We start from the raw sequence: 27069 nt of genomic DNA, 5'->3' as shown, positions 1-27069 counted from the left end.
TTTTTTTATTAAGTACTTGTCTGTAATTTCCTATTAATTTCTGTAATTTAGTATAATTATGAGGAAATATGGGGAAACATTAATTTCCTTGAAAGTAAAAATCGTCTTTAACGTGAGCAAATCTTAAATCTTGGGCTGAATTATAAGTTCTCCTGTGTCACAGTGACCCACTGTGCACTAATTAAAAATCTCACTGGTTACAGGAACAGTTCATTTATTATTAATGAACTGAAAGTGTATCAGTAGAACAGTCTCCATGTTCCAGATAATTACTGCCACATCATATAGTTCTTTCCTGGGATTGTCCTGGAAATGATTAAAAGAATATGAGGAAACTAAGCATCTGGATTTATTTGCACCTGGATCAGAAAGTGCACTTTAATTCATAAGCTGCATTTTTGGCCGATGAGAAATTGTTGCAGTTTATCTAATTTTCGAGGAAATCAAAATCAGTTTTCTACCCAGAGAAGCTTTTCCTTTTCAGGCCAAACGTTCTGAACAGCGAACCAGGTGCATCCAAGGTGAAAGCTGATAAAAACATTTACTACCTGACTCATGTCTGTAAAAATATTAAACTGGAGGGAAACCAGGAAGTGTTGTCATCAAAATGAATGAGTCACATCTTTAAAATGAAGCCAGGATTTCACAGGATGAGAAATCTCATGAAAGCCAAAAATCAGACCCGACTGCTCCTCTGCTGTGTTTCACCTGAGTTTCTCCAAGGTGCTCTTCTTGTTGGCGAAGAGGAGTCGCAGCAGAGTCTTCCTCTTCACGAAGATGATGGCGGTGGCGACCAGGAGGCTGACCAGGGTGACCAGGATTGCCACGGTCACGACCACGCTGTCGGCTGATGCCATATATGACAACACGCACATTAATACACACACACGCACATCTACAGAACGATGACAGGACACAATGCAGAGGGCGTTACAGCGACGCCACGTCACACAGTTCGTTATCCACATTTTCATTTGACACATTCCTCTTCTTCACTCTAACGACTAAAACCATCACCTCCACCAAGGATCTAATGTTGTCACCTCTGTGTGTTTGTTGGTTTGACAGTAAGATAACACAAAAACTGCTGCACTGGATTTCCATGAAACTGGTGAAGGGATGGGAATAGAGCAATAATAAATCCCAGGAATAGTTTTTGGATCTCGATGAATAAAATCCGGCCTATTCAGTGGAAGGATATCTATCACCGTGTGTAATTTGGTGGAGCTTAAATTAATTAAAGGGGACTATTGAGCCTTGGTGGAGGTTTACACTCGACTGAGCGTCGCTCTAGTTTATGGTACTCCAGACTCTGCAGTGTAATGTTTTACTGTTGTAAGCAGTTTCTCTCAGACTCTACGTGTGACAGTAGAAGTGAAATCGACCTCAGTACCTGCCACTCTCATCGGGCCGCTGTCCATGCTGCCGCCGAAACCGCCTTTCTCACAGAGCGGAGGAGCCCAGTGAGCCTCACAGTGGCAGTTCTTCTTGTTGTTGCACACCTGCACACAAGTTTGTTGTACAGTTCATCACATGCTGCACAGCAAACACAGATAAACACCTTCCTCTGCATTAAACAGGATCAGAAGGCATTTGATTTACTGACAGAAAGAAAACAGAATTAAATGCTGCACTGCACGCTACTGGCAGGTTTTATATGGAAGAGTATCAGGATCAGGCATAAGGATAAAATGACAAGGGAGTTTCTTTTGCATTTCTTTTTCATTAATTTATATGACTTGCAAAACCTGTGCATGCGTTTGTGCACACTAGTGCAAATGTGTGTGATAATAGATGGGAGCGTCCAGCCCGATAGAGCCTGCGGTTCCCAGTGAAGACGTTTGGATCCAGGAGGATTCCCTGGCGAGGCAACGTGCTCCAGCTGTCAGTCAAAGGGGAGGACGGGGGAAGCAGTGAGGTGCAGAGGGAGTTGTGAGGCTGCGGGGGGGATTTTCATTGAGCACAGATGTACAGTCAAGTGTCCTCCCCGCCTCCAGGCCATGGACATGTCTTCTCAGCGGGTGACGGGGTTAAGTGGCACTCAGCGGCTCAGGGGGAGGTTTGATTTTGGGGAGTTTGATGTGTGTATGAAGTGAAATGTGGTCCTCTGATACGAGACGGACAAACCATGGTGCAAATATAATCTGTTAATTAAAAATGTTATCTTCTGTAGATTTAACGCTCAAGATAAAGAAATTGAATCTAATATCGTTCTCATATTTATGAAATTATGTTAAATTGATGCACAATGATCCGGTTCCACCCTCTAACAAAAGATCACACTTCACATTCTGCTCTGATTATTTCTTGAAGAGGTTTTAGTTTGTATGTGTGAATACGTATTGAAAAGCTAAAGCCTTGTAAACACCTTCTTAATAAGCAACCAATGTGGATACCGATGTACCAGAGCACAGTCAATAGCTGCCCAGCAAGATAAACTCCCACAGTGAAATCAGTACCTTCCTCTTCTCCAGTCTGGTCTCGTAGCGCGCGTGGTGTTGGAGAAAATGTCAGACTAATCGATTTGGCAGATATTTCTGCAGGAGGGAAGATGCAGCTCAAGTCCACTCGCTTCCCAGGAAACTGTTTCTCTTTAACTCAAATCCTCTCACACACTTACATGATTTTTCTCTACTGTAAGCAGCTACAACCCTTTGTACAAGGTTGAGGATCATGCCTTTGTTTTCTTGCTGTACATATTCTCTACACGTTAAATGGGTGTAATTGACGGTGGAGATCAGAGGTTGCTGCAAACTGAAGTAGCCTCTGGCGAGTGTTTGATTCTCCAAACTAAACAACAAAGTAAATAAAACATAAAAGTAGCGCGTGCTGAATTATTGAGGATAGAGAAAGGTAAACCTTTCATGGTGGGAAGTGTTATATTCTTTTACTGTTATAGAAGCACGATTGGGGTTTCCCCCCCTGCAGTGCTGCTCTGTATCTCTCTCTCTCTGTACTGTGAAAAGATGTCAGTCAACTCTTCAGTTGACCCTGAATGATGATGTGAAACGGGATTGATTTAACATCAGCAGGATGATGAGGAGTGATGGTACAGAGCAGGGGCAGCTGCCACCACTCACACGGCCGCGCTGTAAATTTCCCACTTACTCTGCGACTGGTCTCAATTAAAGGGCAGTAAAATTAAGAGAAGGTCTTTACTGTGCTCAGCTGGTCAAAGTGACTTCACAGATAAAAACACAGTTTCCCCGGCTGTGGGGCGTAAATCACCAGTGAACAGGGAGCCGCTGGGCGCTCTGCACTCACCCCACGTCCGTTGCACTTGCCCGAGCACTCGTGCACGCCGAAGACGCTGACGTTCTGACACTGCCGGTTCAGGCACACCTGTGAGAGGAATCAACAGTCATCATTCAACAGGTGAACACAAACAGGAAGTGGTACAGTTCTATGGCACAGCTGGAGGTTAGCTGTCTGGCATGTGCACTGTTTCAGTGTCTGTGCCACTGCACCATTCCACGTGCACAGTTGATGTCTGCTTCACATTATCTCAACGTTGCAATTTGCTTGTATATTACATTCATTGCCTGGTTGATATGAACCTAACAAATAACTTTGATTTTACAGAATAAAGGTAGAAAAGATTTATGTTAACATTTAATTTATCTATTTTTATATACAAATTTGAAAGTTCCATTTATATATATATAGCCCCAAGTGGATTTCTTAATCATAAAGGTTTGATAATAACATCTTAGGAATCATTGCAAATAAAAATTAAAAAACATAATAATATATATTAAAATATATACATGTACATAAATATACAGACGTATATCAGCCAATATATCAGTATCTTTACAGTATCAGTACTTTTTGTACTCCATAAAATCGCAATCAGCATCTCCAAAATATCAGGATCAGTCAGGCTCAATTTTAATAGAAAATACATAGATTCATGAGCAATAAACAAGTAAATTTGATAAGTAAAGTACGACGTACATGACTTCAGACTGAAACAACTGCAGTGATGTTTGATGGACGTGTACATCAAACTGTTTCTGCTGCAGCAGAACTGAGCACAGACCTTGTGACCTCAGCCAGAGCTCACTTAAAAGAAAAGGTCCTGATGTGTGCTGGGTGGCATATGGAAGGAGAGAAGCTGAGAGGGACCTAATGAAATAACCAGTCGCCATAAGGGTCTTTCCGGCATTAAGAAAGATTTGCAGCGCACGTATGGATCACTGGATTCACTCAGGAGGTAATTTCATTAGGCTTCTCTGTAGGAACGGCTTGTGTCCTGGCTCTGTGCTGCACCAGTCTGCTGCTCAGTGTCTGACGGAAGATTATTAAAGGTTCATATGGTTGTCAGTGTTTTGGGATGTTTAAAGAACAAATAACGTGTCTGCATCCTATGGTTACAGAGCAGTAAACAACAAACTCACCTCTAAAATCTGAAAATGTTAATATTTCCTTGACAGATAAAACGCCAATATTTATTTTTAAATAACTAAATAGCAATGATTTTTAAGATGTTGTTCTCAAACTCTATATAGGCTTGATATTAACAGTTAATTGTATTATAAATAAAACCTCTAATACAGCCAAATATATAAAACTTGAATAAAATATATATTTTAACGTATTCACGTCATTAAACATAAACGTAGATACGTACATACCCGTATTTCTGTGATAAGCATATAACATGATATACAGATTACTCACCATGCCGTCTCCACACTTTGTCCCAGCCAGGACCAGTCCAGGGTCCGGCATGTCGTCCCCCAGGTACACGTGAGTCCCTCGACACAGGATCCGTCCTCCTTCTTGCAGCGGGATGTTGGTCTCGATGGAAACCGCGTTGGTTCCGATCACCGGCCGATTGGCTCCTCCCTGACACTGGATCTTACCGCACTTTGCATCCCTGCATTCAACACACAAGAAAACATTGAAAAACACACAGTAGAGCACTTTATGCAAAATGCCTAAATGAAAAACGACCGATAAATGACAAAGATAAGTAACTGTAGGGAAAGATGAAGAGTACGGCAGCGTTTCAATCCTCCGGTCATTAAAGCAATTACATCAATTAACAAAGAGCTTGATTACAGAATTCACCCATAGGGAGAAAATCCTTAGAACAATTAGCCGACAAGAATAGCACGAAATGATCCATGAATAGTTTCTTACGCTCTAATTAGCTACTATCTCGCTCAAATTACATTTTCCACCCGTGTAAACTTTTGTTTGAAGACCACATGTGAGATTCCACCACGTAATGATGATTGCTAATGACGCCACTTCAGCTAATCAGTTGTGTTTTGCTCAGTAATTTCTCTGAACCTCCAACTGCATCGGTGCAGCTGCAGTGTCGCACCTCGCGTCACATTTGGCGAAGGAGCCCTTGGAGTCCTTCCCGCAGTTCCCGTAAGGATCCCCCGCCGAGTTGACTCGCTGGAAGCAGATCCCAGGGGCCGGCTTAGCACCTGCACACGAACACAAACAAGGAAACACACAACCATCAAGCAAAGGATACAATAAATAACAGTGACGACAATTTACACGGTCCCACTTATGAGTAGCTGTGGATGTACCTGGTCCCCACAGGGTGATGCACTGCTGCTCATGAGTCTGGCAGATACCATTGTAGCAGTAGCCCTCTACGTTGTGGCAGGCGTGTCCGTCGTGCAGGTACACGTTGGCCGGGCAGTGAGGGTTGGCTCCGGTGCAGAACTCAGGCAGGTCACAGGAGTTGCTGGAGTCTCGACACTGGGTGCCAGCCTGCTTGAGCTGGACACACACACACAGTTCAGCGGCGTTGAGCGACAAAGGAGTTAAAGTAATTTTAAAAAAGACTTTAGGGGAAGATAGATATCAGTTGACTGGCTTTTAATTTGTGTTTACTCAAATCCTTGATGTTAAATGTTTTGCTGGATGTTCCTCCTTAAATCACTTTTATCACTTTGCAAAGAAGAATTTTCAAATGTGGATTTTCCTTGTTAAACAAAAGTGGTAGGATAAAATAATTTCCTCATATTTGCTAAAACTGTCACAGTAATCTGACAGTGGAACATGAGGAAGATAACCTTGGAGAAAAGTCTGGCTCCTCTGGCTCCCCCTACAGGTCATAGTGTCATTCGGAAGAATCCAATGCTACCATTACTAACGTAACCTTGTTTTCAATTAGAACCTTTACTGGTGGTAAATGTCATTTTATTGGATTTGCAAAGTTGCTGAAAATGTAGCTGTGAAATGCGCAGCCTGCTCCAGGGGGAGGGGCTAAGGAGATAGTTTTGGAGAATGAAATGGAGACATCCAGGCAAATTTTCAGTAATTATACACATACAGCAAAGAAACATTTACAGCATGAGGTTCTAGCTTCAGTGGAATATATTCTCTCACGCTGCAAAGTCAAACATGTCTGCCCTGAACATTAGAGCTGAAACATTTTAAGGACGCGAGTGAACTCAATGTGTTTAATCATCTTCAACAGAAAAGACATCTGAGTAGATAAAGGATTTCCACATCAGAGCTAAAACTGCTGATAACTCGATAAAAAACTTAAGGCAATCCAACTTTCCCTCAATTGAAACCTGGCTTTTGAGATAATACATAAAAAGTTTGAATGGACGGACCTGAAAAAGTAAATGAGACACGAGGACACACTATTATGAGTTTCTTAATGAATCAGAAAGTTTCAGGCCTTGTACGTGAGTTTAATGCTGAAAAACCTCCATCGCTCAAGAAAAAAGGTTTAAAGATACAATTTATTGGATGGAATTATTTTCCAGTTATCAAAGGTATGTAAGTGCATTCAAATTGGGAAAAAGAAGATCCAAAAGCTGAAGGACAATGTACGAGTCAGACCTGCATGAAAAGTCTTACCTGGCAGTCGTCGCAGCATTGTCCGTGGGCGCACACGGCGTCTCCCTTCAGGGTGCACGTGGTGGCGTTGCAGCATGGGTTCATGCATTCCTGGGACAAGGGAAGGAAAACAAATCAGTGAACAACATGTGGTCCTGATCAGCGCTCAGAAGATTCTCTGCCAGTTGGTCCCGGTCAGATCGAGACCTCCGGGTCGAGGGGGGGGCACACTTCCTGTCCGAGGCTTCCCGACGTACTTCCCGCTGACCTGAAGACCTCTGAGCGGAGACAAGTCAACTGAAGCTCATGTGTTCTGGATTTAGGAGTTCTCCAGACCTCTGCACTTCTGACCCCAGCAGGGTCAAGGAAGTGGCAGCCGGGAGGCAGACGGAGCGGATGCAGGAGCATTTCAAGGGACTTCCCCAACAGAAGGGACCCGGGGGCCAACATGAGTCCAAACCACATCATTCAACAATTATTTCACTTTCAAAAATATAAACAGAGTGCATACTCATAATTAACAGTTAAGTAGTAAACTTTAAGTGCAAAGTTTTACCACCATCACAGGCACCACACATATTTAAGGTATTTTAGACTTTAGCCAAAAGCTTTTTGCAGAAAGATAGCAGCCTGGGGCATCGTTAGGGGTTTTCAGACTGACTGTTCTCCATCAGAGAATTTAAGGGGGTCCTCATAAACTTGTCACTGCTATGACTAATGTAATGAACTGTTCTCAGGGGCCCCCTCTCACCTCAAATTGCTTCCTTTGCCTACCCTGTGAGGACAGACCTGAGCGAACGATAAGAATCAAGGGTGACAGGTGGAAGTGTGTGTGTGTGTGTGTGAAAGTTAAAATCTCTGATATGATGTGGAGAGATTTGGCAGCGAATATTAGAGAATAAGGGAGCAGGTCTGAAAGGCCTTAAGAGGAGAAGATTGGAGCCACTTCACCACAACGACAAGATCATCTGGCTGCTGGCACGAATCGACAGGAGCCCGGAGGACACGTAAAGAGACGACACAATGGGAATGAGGCTGTAAAAGACTTCTGAGAGGTGTTGAGATGTTTTTAATTTGAAGCCAAAACCACATCGGCTTTGTTTCCCAGGGAAGTGTCACACATTGCATCATGGAAAAAAAATTAACTCCCAGCTTCATTTATCTTGCTCTCGCCCGCGTGGCTCTAAGGTGAAGACAGAACGTGTTCAAGTGTGGGAACTGGAGGACGCAGGATAGCTGGATTGTCTAATTCTCAGTTGACGTGTGGTTTTATGAGTCTGGCTGTTTACCTCTCGGCCCTGACGTAAGCGTATTGTTTGGAGAGGAGAGAAAAGGTTGCTTTCATCTCTCTGTCTAAGTGGGCCGGCAGATCAAAGGAGCAAACCCTCTGTGGTGACGCTACAGAGGTTATGGGGGGGCAGGCTGGCAGGGATGGACCTGGCAGATGTAATTTATGCAGCCTGCTCGTTTGTGTTCAAAAACACAATAAATGCACTAAAAACTACCTTGATTTGCCTCTAAAATTATGGAGCTGGTGGCCATGATAGTTTTAAATAATCAAACATATTGTTGAGTGAGTCACGTTTAAAGAGTTTGTTAATTACACCTTAATTACAAAGATATAAGAGTAGAAAATAAACAGAAACAAGGCTCCAGGTAATCGGTCGTGAGGTCTGACTCAGATCACTGGTTTCTATCAGGATCTGGTTTCCTGCTGGTGAACACAACTTTTATCAAACCTTTTCTCTGACTTGTTCATTCAGTTGGTTGAGGCTAATTAAGGATGATGCTGAACCTCGTTGTCAAACATTCAAATAACAATCCTCATCCATGTCAGGTCACATCTATAACGGCTAAAATGTAACTTTCCGTTGTCGTGATTTAAGGACTCATTATGATCCAGTATATTTCCTAGTCAAGGATTATTTGTCAGGGAAAAGAAAAATCTAGAACTGAGAGAAGACATCACATCGCTTTTTAGAAGAAAAAATAATAACTGCCTCGTGGTTGTCACTGCTAAGTTGCTGGAAATATGCTCAGGATCTCTCCTTGTGTTTCTGAGTTACTGGTGTCACGTCATCATTTTATAAAGTTTGTTTGCTAATGAATCATAATAAACACTTTTCCCGAGTTATGTCCAGAAGCGTGTTTTGTGATGTCACGGTGACATTTGACCTTTGACCAGTCTAATCAGTCTAATCAGATTATAGCAAATTCCTTCAAAGCATTCCGGACACATCAGGGTCATGAAAAGGATGAATGGACGTTTAAACAAATGTGTGTTCAACTTAAACAATGAAGCCTCAGACCACACATGTCCATAGCTTTAAACTAATCGCATTAATAACTTAAATTTATAGATGTCATGTTCTACTATAAGATAGCTTGTCAAAAATAAGGTGCAATATTCACTTTGTTCGACCAGCTCTTGTGTTTTCACTTTTTGTATTATTTGATATATTAAGCATTGGCTTTACCTCTGGCTCCCCGCAGTCACACTCCTCTCCCTCCTCCACGTAGCCGTTGCCACACTTCTGTCCGCCGTAGAGAACCTTGACCTCCGGCATGTTGTACAAACACATCCCCACGCCCTTCTCCAGACTGGCAGCGAGGTCCTTCTTACTGCATGTGCTGAACACGGTGGGGAAGGGATACCTGCAAAGTGCATGGGAGAACAAGGTTTACTCAAATGAAAACATGAGTGAGACATAATGTTAAAGATTAAAAAAATTTGCCCAAGACACCAAAAACTTACAAATACTACGTTGGGGTTGTGGGCCTCCTGCAACCAGTGCAGTTTCAGTCTAGATACATATTTTTGCACTTATATGAGGTCACAATCAATTCATCTTTGGACTACAGGTCAAATTTCAAGTATTTACCTGAAGGCAGACTTTAGGAATTCTGTTCAAGAGGCAAAAACAAAACATGTGAGCTGTGATCATGACCTATGACCTTGACCTTTGACCCCCCACATTTAATCACTCGATCTACAGGTCTATCGAATGATTATTTGTGCTTTGTGGGGTCCCCTCAAGGTTGAACTTTGACCGTTGACAACCAAAAATGTAATCTTTTCATCCATGAGTCCAACTTAGTGTTTGCATTACATTTGAAAAAAGCCGTCAAGGTGTTCTTGAGATAATGTGTCGACAAGAATGAGACAGACGGACAGAAAACCCCAAATCATGATGCCTCCTGTTGCTGCTGTCGCTGGTGAGGAGATGTAAAAACCCTCCTGTGTGATTTAAGTGTTCAGAAACCTACATGATGTGAGAATGAGTGGCTTCAATCATTCTGCTGCCCCACAACACAGACTCATACAAGAGGCTTTTCACACAGACCCAATAGTCTTACAACATTCTATGAGCTCCAGTTCAAGAGACTTTCAATCCTACTCAAAACATAAAGTAACCATTTGTACAAAGAAACATTTTCTCTCATTTTCAAAAGGCATATTCTGCTTATAGAGCAACTTATAGAAGGAAAGAGTGTGTGAAGAGGGGTATGATGGATGTGGATGACTCGTGTGTGTGTGTGTGTGTGTGTGTGTCTACTTGAAACCAGGATAAAATAGCAAGCCCGAAACCACATAATTTATACTGCATTAATTTAACTGTGTGGTATCTCTTACCTGAAGTGCTGACTAATGTCTAATTTAGTGAGGAGGGAAATTGGATTTCGTATTGAAAACGAGAAAAATGTTGAGGATGAAACTGTGATGTGCCAATAACAGCTGTGAAGCCCGGGGGAACGTCCTCCCGCTAGAGTGAGTCACTGTGAGACGCAGAACCAAGGACCAGAAATAAATATGAAGAGAGAGAGAGATGCAGAGCGAAAATAAAAATAACAGGGGGACGTGTAGGAGATATATACACTGTAGTGACAGAAACAGACAATGAGACAAAAGGGATGGAACAACATCCAAGAAATGTGATCATGGAATGTATAAAAAAATGGAAGCTTGCAGAAGGGTGGCCCCCGGCGCCAAAATGACCACGTAGAAGCAAAAAAGAGACATACAAATTACCACAATGAGACGCAAACAGACTAAAGAGATAAAAAGACAAATGGCAGAAACCTGGCTGTTTAACCAGTGTTAAGGTCAGAGGGGAGGATCACGGCCCCAATCAGTGACATATGTGATCAATCTTGTTCCTTTATCAGAGGGTTTGTCTGTGTTGTCTCATAATCTGTCCATGACTTTATATTTGTAGTTTCAAATAGCCGCTATTTACTGATAAAAGGTAATATTAGAACAGCTAAAGCTGCTTATTTGGCCTTCATTTATTACTGGATAAACAAATGTAGTGTAGTTTATGAATAAATCTAGATCCATGACTTTAAAAGTGAGTCTATAAGCATTTTTTGGAAAATAAACCTTTTCTTTAAATGTTCTGCAGTCAGGCTTTGCTGTTTGAGAAGTTTCTACACCTGCCTCTGTTCTTACCCTCCTGTTAAGCCCGTGTCTGCTTCAACCTCTCCAAACACACTGATACAAACACAAACCACGGGTCATACAGTACTTAACTACACAGGATGGCAACGAAACCGACCCTCGACCTCGTGCTCTGTGGCAGCTAAGAAACAGAATCACTCAGGGACTCAACATAGCCAGGCTTCGTGGTGTAACGTGAGTCTCTCACAGAGACATGTAGGGACACAATGGAGCTTCAAACGAGGAAGTGGGGTAAACGGGGAGCAGCGGCTGGCAGAGAGCAGCGGCAGACATGGCACAGAGACAGGCAGCTGGCATCAGATGCTTGAAGAGCTCGACTTCAGACAGAAACATGTTGCACACATACTTCTGCAGCGATAGACCGACTGGGGTCTTCAAATGCAACAGGGCGTGGAGACTTTCTGCAGCGCCTGGGGCTTGACAAGGCAGATCTGTGAAAATTCAGCATGACACAGAATATGTTTGTGGAGGCTGGCTTTGGACAGAGGTGTGTGTGAGTCTGTGTGTGTGTTTGTGTGTGTGTGTGTCGATGGCTTCAGGGGGATTTGGCTGCTGCATCTGCATGGACATTTCACTGCAGTTAGTTGACTATAGTGAAGCTCCTCCTGAGGGGACTTGAGATAAATAATGGCGGAGGCACTCAATGGGAAAGAAATCAGATTTTTTGTCCAAAAAATAAAAGGAACACAGCTTTCCCAAGGAGACAGAGAAAAACATCCCTTTATGATTGTCGCCCTTGGGTGAAACAGCCTCGTCCACTTCACTCACGACTGTCCACTTTTGAGTGCTGGCTGCTTTTGTCTCTCACGAACCAAAAGGCAATCTGTCTGACCCTGTCTGTCCCATAATCCACTTGTTTGCCCCCCCCACATCATAACTCACAAATACACAGTCAGAGGAAATGGCTTTGCAGCCCCATGCTTGTGGATCTTGCAACAAATCAAAGATCGAAAGTCAGTACAGATCAGACAATGACGCAGAGCAGACCAAGCCCCTTGTAAATAACATGGACTGCTACTGACAACAGAGTACAGGCCTGCGTCAGGATCTGCACGAGAGGGAGGAGCGTGCACGAGGCATCAATAAAGTCTGTTCTCAACAAAACATGTCATTATTGGTAAAAGATTGGGCAGTTGTCTGTTTAAATAACTGAGTTGCTAAGTAGCAGCCAACATCTCTCCAGGTCACAGGTGCTCTCTACACTGACTTATCTCACATTTAAGTTTGATCCATGTCCCATCCACTAACATGGAGGAGGCCGGGTTTATGACCTATACCGCGAACGGCCACCAGTTGGCGATTGAAATGCTTTGTCTTTACATTTGTAAGAAATTTAATGGATTAAAGTCGAACAACCGTGTTCACAGCAGCAGGAGAAGAAGCAGGTTTTTACAATTCACCTATAAAAACACACAAATCTGCATTGAATAATGTAGGAAAAGTTCCAACGTGCCGATCCCAGTCAGCAACGGATCCACGTCTGAGGTGTGTATTATCACAGCTGAGACCATGCGGCGCCTCTGCTGTCCAGGAAATTAGTTGAGTGGAGCATGTAAGTTTCCCTAGATAATATTAGCTTAAAGCCCTGCACCCTCTCCAGTAGGGCTGAACGATTTGAGAAAATAATCTAATTGCGATTTTTTTCCCAAATATTGCGATTGCGATTTTTTTATTTTATCTTTTCCCCCCAAAAAAACCCATAATGAATGATTTAAATATGACCAACACAATATTAGATACATTTACTGTACAATATTCTTTCCCACATTTAACTTACAGAAACAAGAACAACAAATCAGTGTGCATTTAAGTAATTTAATCAAAGTCATTGTAAGTATAAACACAAGGCATGCACTTTTTATAACCTGTGTGCAAAATTTACCGTCTTGAGAAAAACATTTTTTAAATTATAGTCTTACTGCTCCCAAGTCAGTAACATTTCCAGTGTTGGGAAGGATACTATATTCTATATACGTATTCTGAATACTTGGATTACTTATACATTGAATTGTATTTTATAAGTGTTGGAATGCAGCGTTGTTATAGTCAGTGGAGCAGCAGCAGTTTAAGCTCTGTGTCCGCGGATGCGGCGGGCCAGCTGGATGCGCTGGAAGGGCAGCTTGCGGATCAGCAGCTCCGTAGATTCCCGTTCATGTCCGGGTGGTTGTGCAGCGGTATGGAGGCGCCGGGCCTCAGCAGGAACATCCCCATGCTGAACACCAGCGTCTCGCAGATGTGCATGTAGGTGACCGGGGGGCTCTGGAGCCCCGCCGCCCCGGAGCACGGCTTGCTTTTCCGGGGAGCGATTTTCAGGTCCGCCGCCCGCACCGCGGTCAGCAGCAGGATGAGCTCGCTCTGTGAGTCCGCCATGTCGGCCGAAGACTTTAGGACCCTGTAGGTGATGCAGGCTTGCTTTGCTATCTTCTTGATCAGAGGAGTTTTGTGGTCCCGCGGCATTCTTGCGTCGGGTGAGGAGAGCATCCCAGTGGCCTACTCTCTTTCGCACGTTTTAATCGCTCACGTTGCGATTAGAAAATCGCGTTTTATCATATCGCGATTTTATCGCAAATGCAATTAATCGTTCAGCCCTAATTACCGCCATCTACTGGATCTCAATCTTTCTGCATTGAGGTTCTTTGATCTTTATAAAAAAGTGCAGGCAAGGTTTAGGAAATTATGACGGATCATTTTCTGTCCTTTAGAGCTCTTTGATCTGTTTGTCGTCTTTGTATGCTTTGATCTTTGTTGCTGCTGAATTCTTTGAAATATTACTTTATAAAGGCTTGGGAGAGGAAGTAGATACACTTTGGTGTTGTTTGCAAGCCGAAAACTTGGTACCAGTCTATTATCACCAGGAACTAACCGACATCCGATGCCAGTCCATCATAACATGGATCTACGCTCCAACCTGGGACCAGTCTATTATTACCAGGATCAAGCCGACAACCAGGGACCAGTCTATTATCACCAGGATCAAGCCGACAACCAGGTACCAATCCATCATAACATGGATCACCTCGATCAAGGCGGTGGTCACCAGCGACCAGTCTATTATCACCAGGATCAAGCCGACAACCTGGGACCAGTCTATTATCAGCAGGATCAAGCCGACAACCTGGGACTAGTCTATTATCAGCAGGATCAAACCGACAACCTGGGACCGGTCTCTTATCACCTGGATCAAGGCGGTGGTCACCTGGGACCAGTCTATTATCACCAATATCAAGCCGACAACCTGGGACCAGTCTATTATCACCAGGATCAAGCCGACAACCTGGGACCAGTCTATTATCACTCGGATCAAGCCGACAACCTGGGACCAGTCTATTATTACCAGGATCAAGCCGACAACCAGGGACCAGTCTATTATCAGCAGGATCAAGCCGACAACCTGGGACCAGTCTATTATTACCTGGATCAAGCCAACAACCTGGGACCGGTCTATTATCATCCGGATCAAGCCGACAACCTGGGACCAGTCTATTATCACCCGGATCAAGCCGACAACCAGGGATCAGTCTATTATCACCCGGATCAAGCCGGCAACCAGGGATCAGTCTATTATCACCTGGATCAAGCCGACAACCTGGGACCAGTCTATCAACAGCAGGATCAAGCCGACAACCAGGGATCAGTCTATTATCACCTGGATCAAGCCGACAACCTGGGACCAGTCTATCAACAGCAGGATCAAGCCGACAACCTGGGACCAGTCTATCAACAGCAGGATCAAGCCGACAACCTGGGACCAGTCTATTATCACCCGGATCAAGCCGACAACCTGGGACCAGTCTCTTATCACCTGGATCAAGGCGGTGGTCACCAGGGACCAGTCTATTATCACCAGGATCAAGCCGACAACCTGGGACCAGTCTATTATCACCCGGATCAAGCCGACAACCTGGGACCAGTCTCTTATCACCTGGATCAAGGCGGTGGTCACCAGGGACCAGTCTATTATCACCCGGATGAAGCCGACAACACGGGACCAGTCTATTATAACCCAGATCAAGCCGACAACCCGGGACCAGTCTATTATCACCCGGATCAAGCAGACAACCTGGGACCAGTCTATTATAACCTGGATCAAACAGACAACCCGGGACCAATCTATTATCACCCGGATCAAGCAGACAACCTGGGACCAGTCTATTATAACCTGTATCAAACAGACAACCCGGGACGAATCTATTATCACCCGGATCAAGCAGACAACCTGGGACCAGTCTATTATAACCTGGATCCAACAGACAACCCGGGACCAATCTATTATCACCCGGATCAAGCAGACAACCTGGGACCAGTCTATTATAACCTGGATCAAACAGACAACCCGGGACCAATCTATTATCACCTGGATCAAGCCGACAACCTGGGACCAGTCTATCAACAGCAGGATCAAGCCGACAACCTGGGACCAGTATATCATCAGCAGAATCAAGCCGACAACCTGGGACCAGTCTGTTATCACCTGGATCAAGCCGACAACCCGGGACCAGTCCATTATAACCCCGGAGCCAACGTCCATTGCCACAGTTTCTCTTAGATTACTGTTTCAATTTATATTTTTGTAAAGATTATATATAATAAAATGTTTAATAATGTTATTATGTACATTTGTCTGTCTTATTAACATATTGTAATGGTACAAAGTCTAGAAATGATCTTGGCTCAGCAATATTTTTTCAATTTTTCCCACAATAGAGATTTTATCAAGTAGAGGAGAGCGGAGTAATGTGAGACATTTTTTACATTTGCTCCCCTCTAGGCGAGCTAAAATGACATATCGGTAAAATTTACACATTTCCCATTAATTCAGGATGTTTCCTAACAATGGAAATGATCAGGATGTCTTCAGCAGAAAGGGCAGTGAAGATATGATTGTTTTTAAAAAAAGTGGTCTTGTGTCTCACTTTACCCCAGCATAGGGGTAAAGTGAGAAAGACCAGAAAAATCAAGGGGGTAAAGTGATCCACTTACTTTTTCCACTTTCAAACTATCATAACAACACATGTTATAATAGTTCAAATCCTGACAGCTAGATTGACAACCACACATTCCAAAACTAATATCGGACTAGTAACAGAATCATGGGGATTGGTCAATTAAGCACATTTATAATTATTATGATTAATGTGATCTCTTGCACACCCTAGCTTACCTGCACATTGTTTCTCTGTCCAATTGCCAGGAACAGGGATATTGTTTTTCCCTGCGTATTAAAATGCCAGTTCACGGCACTTAACTGGAGCAAGGCCATGGAACTGGTCAGCTAGTTGTTTCGAGTGTTTGGCAAGCTCCTCCTCCATCTCATCTGTGAATATTCACTATACCTCAGCTACTGCACCCCAGGCTACTGATTTTACTTTCCCTCTCTCTTTCTTTTTATGAATCTTTTGAGGGTTGTCTTATCAATATTTCTATCCCTTACAGCTTTTCTTAAGGATTTCTTTCCTTGCATGACCTCAGCGGCTGCACTCTCCATCTCTGCGAGGGATGTTTGGCCCCAGGTTGTATTCCTGGTAGGGCTGAACGATTTGAGAAAACAATCTAATTGCGATTTTTTTCCCAAATATTGCGATTGCGATTTAATATGCGATTTTTTTATTTTATCTTTTTCCCCCCAAAAAAACCATAATGAACGATTTAAATATGACCAACACAATATTAGATACATTTACTGTACAATATTCTTTCCCACATTTAACTTACAGAAACAAGAACAACAAATCAGTGTGCATTTAAGTAATTTAATCAAAGTCATTGTAAGTATAAACACAAGGCATGCACTTTTTATAACCTGTATGCAAAATTTACCGTCTTGAGAAAAACATTTTTTAAATTATAGTCTTACTGCTCCCAAGTCAGTAACATTTCCAGTGTTGGGAAGGATACTATATTCTATATACGTATTCTGAATACTTGGATTACTTCCACATTGAATTGTATTTTATAAGTGTTGGAATGCAGCGTTGTTATAGTCAGTGGAGCAGCAGCAGTTTAAGCTCTGTGTCCGCGGATGCGGCGGGCCAGCTGGATGCGCTGGAAGGGCAGCTTGCGGATCAGCAGCTCCGTAGATTCCCGTTCATGTCCGGGTGGTCGTGCAGGAGGCGCCGGGCCTCAGCAGGAACATCCCCATGCTGAACACCTCCGTCTCGCAGATGTGCATGTAGGTGACCGGGGGGCTCTGGAGCCCCGCCGCACGGCTTGCTTTTCCGGGGAGCGATTTTCAGGTCCGCCGCCCGCACCGCGGTCAGCAGCAGGATGAGCTCGCTCTGTGAGTCCGCCACGTCGGCCGAAGACTTTAGGACCCTGTAGGTGATGCAGGCTTGCTTTGCTATCTTCTTGATCAGAGGAGTTTTGTGGTCCCAGTGCCCTACTCTCTTTCGCACGTTTTAATCGCGCACGTTGCGATTAGAAAATCACGTTTTATCATATCGGGATTTTATCGCGAATGCAATTAATCGTTCAGCCCTACTCTCCAGGTGTACTCGGGAAATGATTCAGTGCAACAGTTACATAAAATCGAATTAGGCAGCCCCCGTTTTTGGCTATTGCTGCCATTTAAAGGCTAATGTGTCTTTCACATTCGGAGAAAAACAGTGTTAAAGATCGAAATCGAATCAGTGTCACTCGGTCGCGTTCATTTGTGACACACTGACAGGGGCTCACTGACAGGGATTCATTGACAGGGGCTCACTGACAGCAGACTCACTTAGCTAAAAAAAATAACAGATATCTATAATTGGCCACATCAGATCTAAACAAAATCCAGAAGAACATTTTTCATTCATTGAATATTTGAGGGACAGGATAAACAGATATTCACTCATCCCTTGTTTCCTGTCTGTTGACTTTCAGAGAGGTGGTGCATGCTTCACTAGGTTTCACCATCTGCTCTCTCAGCCAACTGTTTCCATGCGTTCTCACAGCAAATGTAGTTGAGGATAGGAAAACTTTTTCAGGGGGTGTTGAATAAAGCAGAAGTCCATGAAGAGTAAAAAAGTTAAAGAAAAGAACAACTCACGGCATCACAGGAAACATTTGCCATCTCCTCTACTACATTTGACCTTCTCTGTTGGAACCATGGACTGTATTTAAAGATGGACGACATGACAGCTTCCTTTAAGTGAAGCCAAATTGTCTCAATCGCCGCCTCATGGCTGGCTGCAGTAAAGGTCATAAACCTTGCCTCCTCCATGTTAGTGGATAGGACATAAACCAAACTACAAAGTCAAAGTCAAATAGGTTTTTCTCTCTTTCTGTCATTTTGGGTCATTGTTATCACAGTGTTCATGTTTCTGATAAGCTTGGTTTTTAATTAGTTAATTGATGCTCTAAACGAGGTAAAACGTCAAGATTGACAACTGAGATTGACTCGCAATTGGCGTGTACTGGTTAGCGTGGCTCAATCCCCCGATCGATACTGCACAGACTCTGGCTCCAAATGCACAAGATGGCAGCTTTCGTATCTCATATATTTTAGCTTCATTTCTGCAATAGTGAGAGGATGTGGAGACGCGTCGCCATTCTTTATATACATCTATGGTTGGAACATACCACGTGGTCAGGTATAAAGAGATTGACCTGTTCTTTCTAGTCTAAACTGAGCAGATGAAATACAACACAACATGACAAACAGATACAAATCTGATCATACAACTACACAGCTACACAAACTAGACAAGGCCTTACATTAACGTTTTAAAGGTTTTAGTGTTGTGTCTCCACAAAACTGAGGGACACACAAGAGATAAGAAAAATTGGAAAAGGTTGAAATATCCTTGAGTTTGTCTCGAGTTAAAGTGAAGCTCCAGACACTGAAACACTGAATTCTACCTTTCTCCAAACAGCACTCAGAACTAATTATTGATTCTTTTAATAATCCGTTTTACATGTGCGCACTTCAGGCAATGCATGTAAGTGGACTGTATATACTTCACATTATGCAAATGCCCTATACGACCCACCTACCTCATGTATAGGAGCAACCTGTACATTAATAATCTATATTTGTTCCAGCATCTTTGCACTCTGCACCAGTGTCCTCTGATCACTATTCCATCCTTTCTGCATAGCAGGTAAATGTTTATCTTCCACCCTCGCTCAGGTAATTGCACATAGAAGTTATGTTTATTTTGTTTGCTTATTTTGTATACTGCTTTTTGCTGTATGTCTATTTGTGTAAGCACAAAGGAGAATAACGCAGATTCTGATTCTGAACTGCTGAAAACATCATACAACTTTACATTTTTATTTTCCCCGGCAGGGTTGTGCTCTTACTGTTGAATAAAATGGGGTTTTTGGGTAAAATCAGTGGAGTGCACTTTTTTACTTTAACTAATGTTGGAGAGCAGGGTCTTGGCAGCTTTTAGTCACTCATAAAATGATCTTGTTTTGTTCAGCCCTCAGCTCTCACTGACAGAGATACAGTCTGCTGTGCACCGGGCAGCTTTTCCTGGATCTGAAGTCATATCTGCAGCGCAGATGATTCCTGTCAGTTCAATCATCTCAGCATGTGAGGCCGGTGGGCTCGGGGGGAGGAAGCGTCACTCTGGATGGAGACTTAGTCAGCGGAGACACTGGCCACATGAGGGCTAAGATGGTCTCTCTCTCTCTACACCGGGACTCAGACCGACGTCAGACTGTCTGTGCTGCTCTCCGAGCCGCCCCGTGGACTGACGTGCATTTAGTTTGAGCTGAGCCGGAGCGACACGTCTGACCTTTCAGTAAATGTTATGCTGCAACACTGGCAGGATCCTATGGTGATTAAATATCGGGAAGGAAAAAGCAAAACACTAAATTTACAGAAAAAACATTTACCCAATAGCGACCCGACTATCTCTCTTCCCCGCATTATGATATTTTGCAGCGACTCACCTAACTTGCACTGTCATATAGCAAGAAAATAACGAGAGCCACAGGCTGGTCGCACTTTCTGGAGCATTCACCTCTTGGCCTCGATGTCCTGCCACAGCTTCCCGGTTTCTCAAACAGACACAGGAAAGCACTTTTGAGCTTTCTCCCCACGTTCATGTGATGCAACTCTTGGCTCAACTTCTACAAGACGACCCCACTTTAAAATGTCCACCGTCTCTCTCCTTCCCCTCATTGTTGTGGCACAAATCTCCGTCTTATGGCTCATAACATGTCCATGAATAATTATGTCTTTGTCATCCTTCCCTTGTTTGTCTCTCACTCTCACCTCTACCTCTCTTTGTGTTACAAACGAGAGGGGATAAGACCACGGCTCCCTCAGTCCGCATGTCTGTCTATCCAGGCATAGAGCTCCCTCTCTGCGGATTCCTCTTTGTGCCCTGGCCCTGATTGCAGCTGGCAGCGTCACTGATAATCACGTCATTTAGATGCAGCCTGTCCTCTCCTCCATTAGCAAGTCAGGCTAAGAGGATCCAAAACACAGAGTAAAACGAGCCAGGCTGCTTCACAACGATGTGTTTAATATTCTGAAGGCAACTGGGCTGAGGGTCAAAGGAGGTTTGCTAATATGAATAAAAAGAGAATAACCTTGTGTATATTCATAATTTTCACCTTTCAAGCTGGATCAGAAACTCTGGCAGGTTATTTACCATGACAGACTTTACGCTACGAGCTAAACAACACTGTCTAGAGGAAAACATGAGCACAGACATCAGTGTGATATCAACTACCGAAAATGGAAGAAACGATCTTTGAGAAAAATGTATCTGACTATTTAGTTCGGCCCACAACCAGATTTTATGATCTACATTGCAGCCACTTTTTTGGGAGCTGTTGTGTCGTCCATCTTTGTTTTCAGTCTATGGTCTAGACCTGTGATTCCCGACCGCAAGGTCATGGGTGGGGATCGCCACAATGTGATATCATGATTTATTAATATATTGACGGGTTGCAACTCAAAAAAGAGTAGAGCCTCACTTGTCTAGAACACAATATTAATCTCTCACCTCTGGCATCAAACAGGAAATCCATTTACAAGAACATTATTACAACTTTAAATTAGATTTTGGATTTTTTAAGCCTCTCAAATGCAGTTGTGAATAAGCTGTAAACACATGATGGGGAACGCCTTAGCAACAAACAAAAACAGCTCATTTACACATCAAGCAGCTAAATTAGCATTTCGTCAATTTTGTGGCCACCTGATGAACGTTATCCAATATTCTCTCACACATCTCCTGAGGGAAATATCTGGCTCTTTAACAGCTAAATGTTCACCAGCAGTAGGTAGTGAACAGCGGGTTTATCAGAGATGAAAACAGCTGCTTGTTGCATCTGGAAAAACAAACAGGATGAGAACCACGCTGTAAAGCTGCTGGACGTAAAACCAAAACAATGAGCTGGAAGACACTAAAGCCCAATGCCTGATAATTCAGTAGGACCAGACTGTTATTTTAATTAAGCTTGACTTTTACCTTCATGCAATTAATCCTTTAATACGAAACATAGTGATAGAGGCAGCTTTAAATGTAAAGTAGTTTAATAAAAGCCGTTGTTGTAAGTGCAGTTGGATTGTTGCACAGCGGCTGACTTTTCCTAACGCCTTATGGATTTTCCTTTACACTTTTCCTGACATGACATTTTCCACCGGGATCCAAGAATAGGGTTTCTGAAATTGTTTCTGATTCAACATCAATTAGAAATAAACCCCAATGACCTGCAATGCTGTTGTATTGGACTGTACTGGACTGTTCTATGTATTATTTGTTAACATGTTATCTTATTGTCTTTCTTTGTTGTTTGTTTCAGGAACATTTCAACCAATCATTTAACTTCATTAAAATTCTACCTTCGTCTTCACTGGGTTCAAAGTTGCAGACAATGATTAATGCCCAATTAAAAATATTAATAGTTAAATTGAAAAATATTGATATTCAGAGTCTTTGTATCAACAGAACAATTGCAAGACAAAATGTCACGGCACCGCAGTGTATGGATTTATCCTGCAACCTTTACTGAGCAAACACAGGAGCCAGTTTCACGACGAAAGGTCAGCGATGACCTCACGCAACTGTTAATCTGACTAATCTCATAATTATGCAGCAGACGGAGCCGGAGAGAGGGATCTAATAATGCTGCGACTCATTCAGGTCCGTTCTGATCAGATCAGTCATTCGTCCTCACTCTCTGCCTGACATCAGCACCTTTATCTCTGGCCACTGGCGTCACATTAGTTCACTGGCTGCATGTTTAAAAGCACCACTGAATAAATCCAGTGGTGCTCTGCTCCGCATGCATTATGGATTTCTTTTATTTCTTTGAAATAAATGATGTGGTATGAGAACAGCAGGATGAGCTCACTGTTGCCAATGGCTGTGCAAACAAACACAGTTTACGACCCTCCCACCCCTGTGACCTCATCTTATTTATTTCTACACTAAAAAGGGTATTTAAGTTTTGCTGGAACACGACCGGAACAGGTTACAAGTGTTTTTCGCAGATTTTATTATTATATTAGCACAGATCATATACTGTGTAGCTTTTATCAGTTGACCCCTTAGACTGTTTATAAAGATGGACGACATAACTTCCAAACAGCTTCCAAAACGAAAGTCAGAATTGTGACTACCCCTGGTGGCTGGCTGCAGTACGTGTCATAAACTCTGCCTCCTCCATGTTGGCAGATGGGACATGGACCAATATAAATATATGTCAATATATCATTTCCATCTATTTCAGTTGTCTAATTTTACTCTTTCAACTAAATTTCTTTTTTTATACAGATCCTTTTTGATTCTTATACCTTTTTGACTCACTTGACCTCTTTTATTTGGTTCTTTTTAATCTTTTATTTGAAAACTAAATTGTTTTGAGTTGTGCCTTTTGACGGAGAACTGAAGGATTTTAATTGTGTCTCTGTGTGGCAGCACCTTGAATCTACCTCTGTGTATAAAAGGGGCTTTATAAATAAAACTGCCTTGCCTTGATGTTCGGGGGTTGGAATCCTACAACTATCCAGTTTATCCAGTGATTGTAGTGTTCAACACAAACATCCATAAACAATCGTAACATGAATTACATTTTTCATTTTGCTGTCACTTGAGTTGCTTAAGATGTGGCCACCAACAGTCACATGCTCTGTCTCTGTGTGCGGCTGTGGGGTTTTGTTGAACAGGTGTTTTTAATACACACGTGGGAGAGTTTCTGATTCCCACCTCCTGACAGCCATGATCACAGCAGAACCCCGCTGACGTTGTGGGTTTGCTCAACGACTGATTCCCTCCAAATGGAAAAAGCCTCCACCACCATCTCATAAACACTGGCTGGAGGCTGTGATGACACATTTCAAACTCAAACATGTTCTACGAGCATAGAGCAAGTTTTATGAGCTGTGGCGACCTTTTCTTTTCTCAAAATTGGACAAATCCCCATTAACATGCATGGTTAAGCCCTCATTGATGTGATTATGTGTGTGGGAAAGATGTCGACCGGGGTTGATGTGTGGTGGTGCTGATGTGTGTGTGTGTGGTGGGTGTGTCTGTGTGAGCTGTTTCCTTTTCGATTGTTTGCATTTTGAAAACCCAATAAATGATTTCTAAAACCATCACGACTGTGTCTTTCAACCTTTTTCCTCTCTCTTCTTCCTCTCGCTCTTCTTCAGAGCGTTGTGGAATTTACCCCGAACACATTCATCTGCGGCTTGAGGGACTCACCATCAGACAAACCCGACTGGCACCGGACCAAGGGTGAAATCTGGTATTGCGCTCTGGGTTCGCCTTATCTGCTCGCTGTTTACCAACAGTCACAGAGTCCATCACACGCAGCAGCACCGTTATCTCAGCGACCCAGGCAACACGAGCAGAATACCAGAGCAGATGCTTTAGTCGCAGGCCAATGTCTGTGTGTGTGTGTGTGTGTGTGTGTGTGTGTGTGTGTGTGTGTGTGTGTGTGTGTGTGTGTGTGTGTTTCTTCTTTTAAACAATAACAAGTAAACAATGGAGCAACGTGTAACAGATGAAAATGATCAGAACTGTGCAGCTGGTTGCACTTGATTAATCTTTCTTTTGGCTGTTCAGGCACAGAAGAAGTCAAACATTTATTCCTAAACAATTTAATCCTGTAGCTGCGTGAAACAAGACTTTTAAAGGGTAATTGTTTAGTGGCTGTAAATTAAGGTGCACACAAGATATAACAATCATTAAAATGTCTAAAAGCAACTAATCCTATGATGATGACTTGTGTACTTACATTGTCCAAAATGTAACAATGATATAATCCAGAGAAATCCACAATTGTAATTAAGGTAACGGGACATTTCATTTGATCGCATTTTTTATTGTAAATAATTATAATTATAACTTCCTGTGCGAACCAAGTATGACAAAGGATATAAAACCAAGTTAGCCAGTTGGCTGTTCTTCTTTCCACAGTTTGTGTTGTTCACTTGTAATGGATCATGACTGTTCATCACCGTTATCTGCGTAATGTGACCTGACTCGTGGGCAACGCTGGTGAAGACCACATTCTTTATTGTGCTTTAACCATGAAGCTTGAAAGTTTAAGAAAAAGAAATAAATTGGATCCTCACCCTGTGGAGGGAGTCATGATGCAGCCTCCTCGATCCATAGTCATCCTGCAGCCACAGCCGCGCTCCGGGGTGTCGTGGTTCATGCCAAAATTATGTCCCAGCTCGTGTGCCAAAGTCACGGCTGCACCCAGTGGGTTCTCAGAGTGATCCTGCAGGGGGGGGGAAAGGGCACCATAGAACTTGAGAGAACGCCAGCTATGTATAATCTTGTATATTGCAATTTAGAAACTGCAGATCCCCAGGACAGACCTGTGACTGTCTGAACCCCCCTCCTCATCCCTCCCTCCATTTCTCATTCTCCTCATGGACGCCTGGATTCATCTGACCTTCTATTTCCTCTGCAGACCCACTCGTACAAAGCAGACACTGCAGACAGTTCCATAAACCCACCAGTGTGTGACTCGCTACAGCTTTGACTGGAAACACAACTGGCCCCAACGAGACAGAGACTGAAAATTACGAGAGGTGGAAGTTTCAGTGTCACCTTGTTTTGTGCAGACATGTTGAGCAGGAGACAAAGACGTCTCAGACATGAAGTCAGTGTTGTACGTATGAATACCAAGTGAAACTGGACAAGAGATGACGAGATGGACGTCACAATATCATTTTATGTGTGATTTCATTTGGAGCCTTTGAGAGACGTATCTGTTCCTGTTTTCAGACAAAATTAGGTGCCTGAAATGGAAATGTTTATTTAGCAGAATCAACAGAAAACATGTGTGTATATGTTTTTATTACTTAACATGAACAAAAACGATTATTTTCTAAATTCATGTTCTCTCTCTATATATATACTTTATTGTATGATCCCTTTTATTACTCATTTATTAACTGTAGGACAAGGACTATTTTTGATATTTGGGGAACGTGTTTATTTGTTCTCTGAGAGATACCAAACTCATGCGTGTGAATTGAGCTTGTGACTAATTCCATCTGACTAAGCTTAGCATAAAGAATAGAAACATCAGTCTAGTTCAGCATAAAGGTTATAAAATCCACCTACTGGCAACTCTTCCAGTGTTAATTCTAAAATGTCAAACTATTCCTGATATCAGACATTTTTGCCGAGCTGTGAATCTGAGAATAGACTCAGCAAACGTCTGTCTGAATGTATTACTTTTGCTGGAATTATAATTCAATGAAGATAAAAGTAAATGTCAACGTCTCTACAAGTCCACACAAAGAAGCCTGGTTTCATGTAACTCTGCTGTAGGTTGCAGAGGAACAGAGAGAAGCCTGAAATCACACAGAACAAACCAGTCGTGTAATAAAGCGCGGTCGAGAAAGAGAAACGCAAAAAAGCTAATGGCATGAAAGTAACTTATGGAGTTAAACTTATTGATACAGAATGACCCCCATTAACAAAATAAAACAAATCAAATGAGCTTATAAGTAACGATGTGCATATTTCAGCGTTTTAAAGCTCCCGTCTCCAGTGAAAGAGGCCCCCTACATGGGGACTGTACATGTCTGACATGTGACCTTTAACTGTTCTCTGCCATGTACATGAGAAAATCACATGCTTCTTTTGAAGGGCGAGGTCATATGTCAGAGTTGAGGGCAAGCTGAGCTATTTTCCGCTCTGATTACAGGGCAGCGTCGTAACAGAGGGGATGAGAAAACCTTCATCTGGCTCCGTCACATATCTCAGCGGGCGTCTCTGCGTGTGCCAGTGTGTGTGTCTGTACGTGTGTGTGTGTGTGTGCGTGTGTGTGTGCGAGTGCGTTTAATTCACAGTTAAGAGCTTCCTCACAAAAGAAGTGTAATGCAGCGGTCAGCAGAAATGGATGAGGCTCTTATGGAGGCCACAGTAATTACTTTGAAGCAGATATGAGCCGTTGTTGTGATGGGGAGAATTTGATGGTGTTGGTTAACAACCAAGCAATGCCCTGATAATCTTTTTGTGATTCCATTTCTAGGATATAAACAGTTTGCGGTCATAGCTTGAACCTAAGAATCCCCATATAAACACCCATGTGATTTTACTTATAATAAACAACATAATGACGCATGAGCTGCGAGAACATGTGGCTCGGATAAAGATCTCGTGGCTGATTAGCGCACGGTGGTGAAAGGTTTGAGAAATGGCTCATCTCATCTGGCCGCCCTCTGACTGGTTACACGGGCTCTTTAATCTCGGGCCAAATCATCTGCCATCTGTTAAGTAACGGGGACAACAAACATCTGGAGAAGCCCCCTTCCACGGCCAGCAGCAAAACATATCAATTAATGTGGGGGGGCTGTACACATCTGGGTCGGGACC

The 27069-nt window shown here is 42.9% G+C and overlaps 1 protein-coding gene across 1 annotated transcript in view; it reads right to left on the bottom strand.

Annotated features, from left to right (window-relative positions):
• The window catches only part of adam12b (ADAM metallopeptidase domain 12b), an 87431-nt gene that overhangs the window by 10079 nt on the left and 50283 nt on the right, over positions 1-27069 (bottom strand). The window contains exons 12-20 of the mRNA XM_053437023.1: positions 24807-24955; positions 9300-9477; positions 6844-6933; positions 5553-5748; positions 5336-5444; positions 4684-4882; positions 3265-3342; positions 1394-1502; positions 709-895 (exon numbers count right to left, since the gene is read on the bottom strand). Of these exons, the coding sequence (XP_053292998.1) occupies positions 709-895; positions 1394-1502; positions 3265-3342; positions 4684-4882; positions 5336-5444; positions 5553-5748; positions 6844-6933; positions 9300-9477; positions 24807-24955 (1295 nt within the window). The remainder of the gene's footprint in view (positions 1-708; positions 896-1393; positions 1503-3264; positions 3343-4683; positions 4883-5335; positions 5445-5552; positions 5749-6843; positions 6934-9299; positions 9478-24806; positions 24956-27069) is intronic.

This window comes from Pleuronectes platessa, chromosome 12, assembly GCF_947347685.1.
Source record: "Pleuronectes platessa chromosome 12, fPlePla1.1, whole genome shotgun sequence".
In the NCBI taxonomy this organism is placed as follows: domain Eukaryota; kingdom Metazoa; phylum Chordata; class Actinopteri; order Pleuronectiformes; family Pleuronectidae; genus Pleuronectes; species Pleuronectes platessa.
The sequence above is the reverse complement of the archived record's forward strand: the minus strand, read 5'-3'. Positions and strand labels throughout refer to the sequence as shown.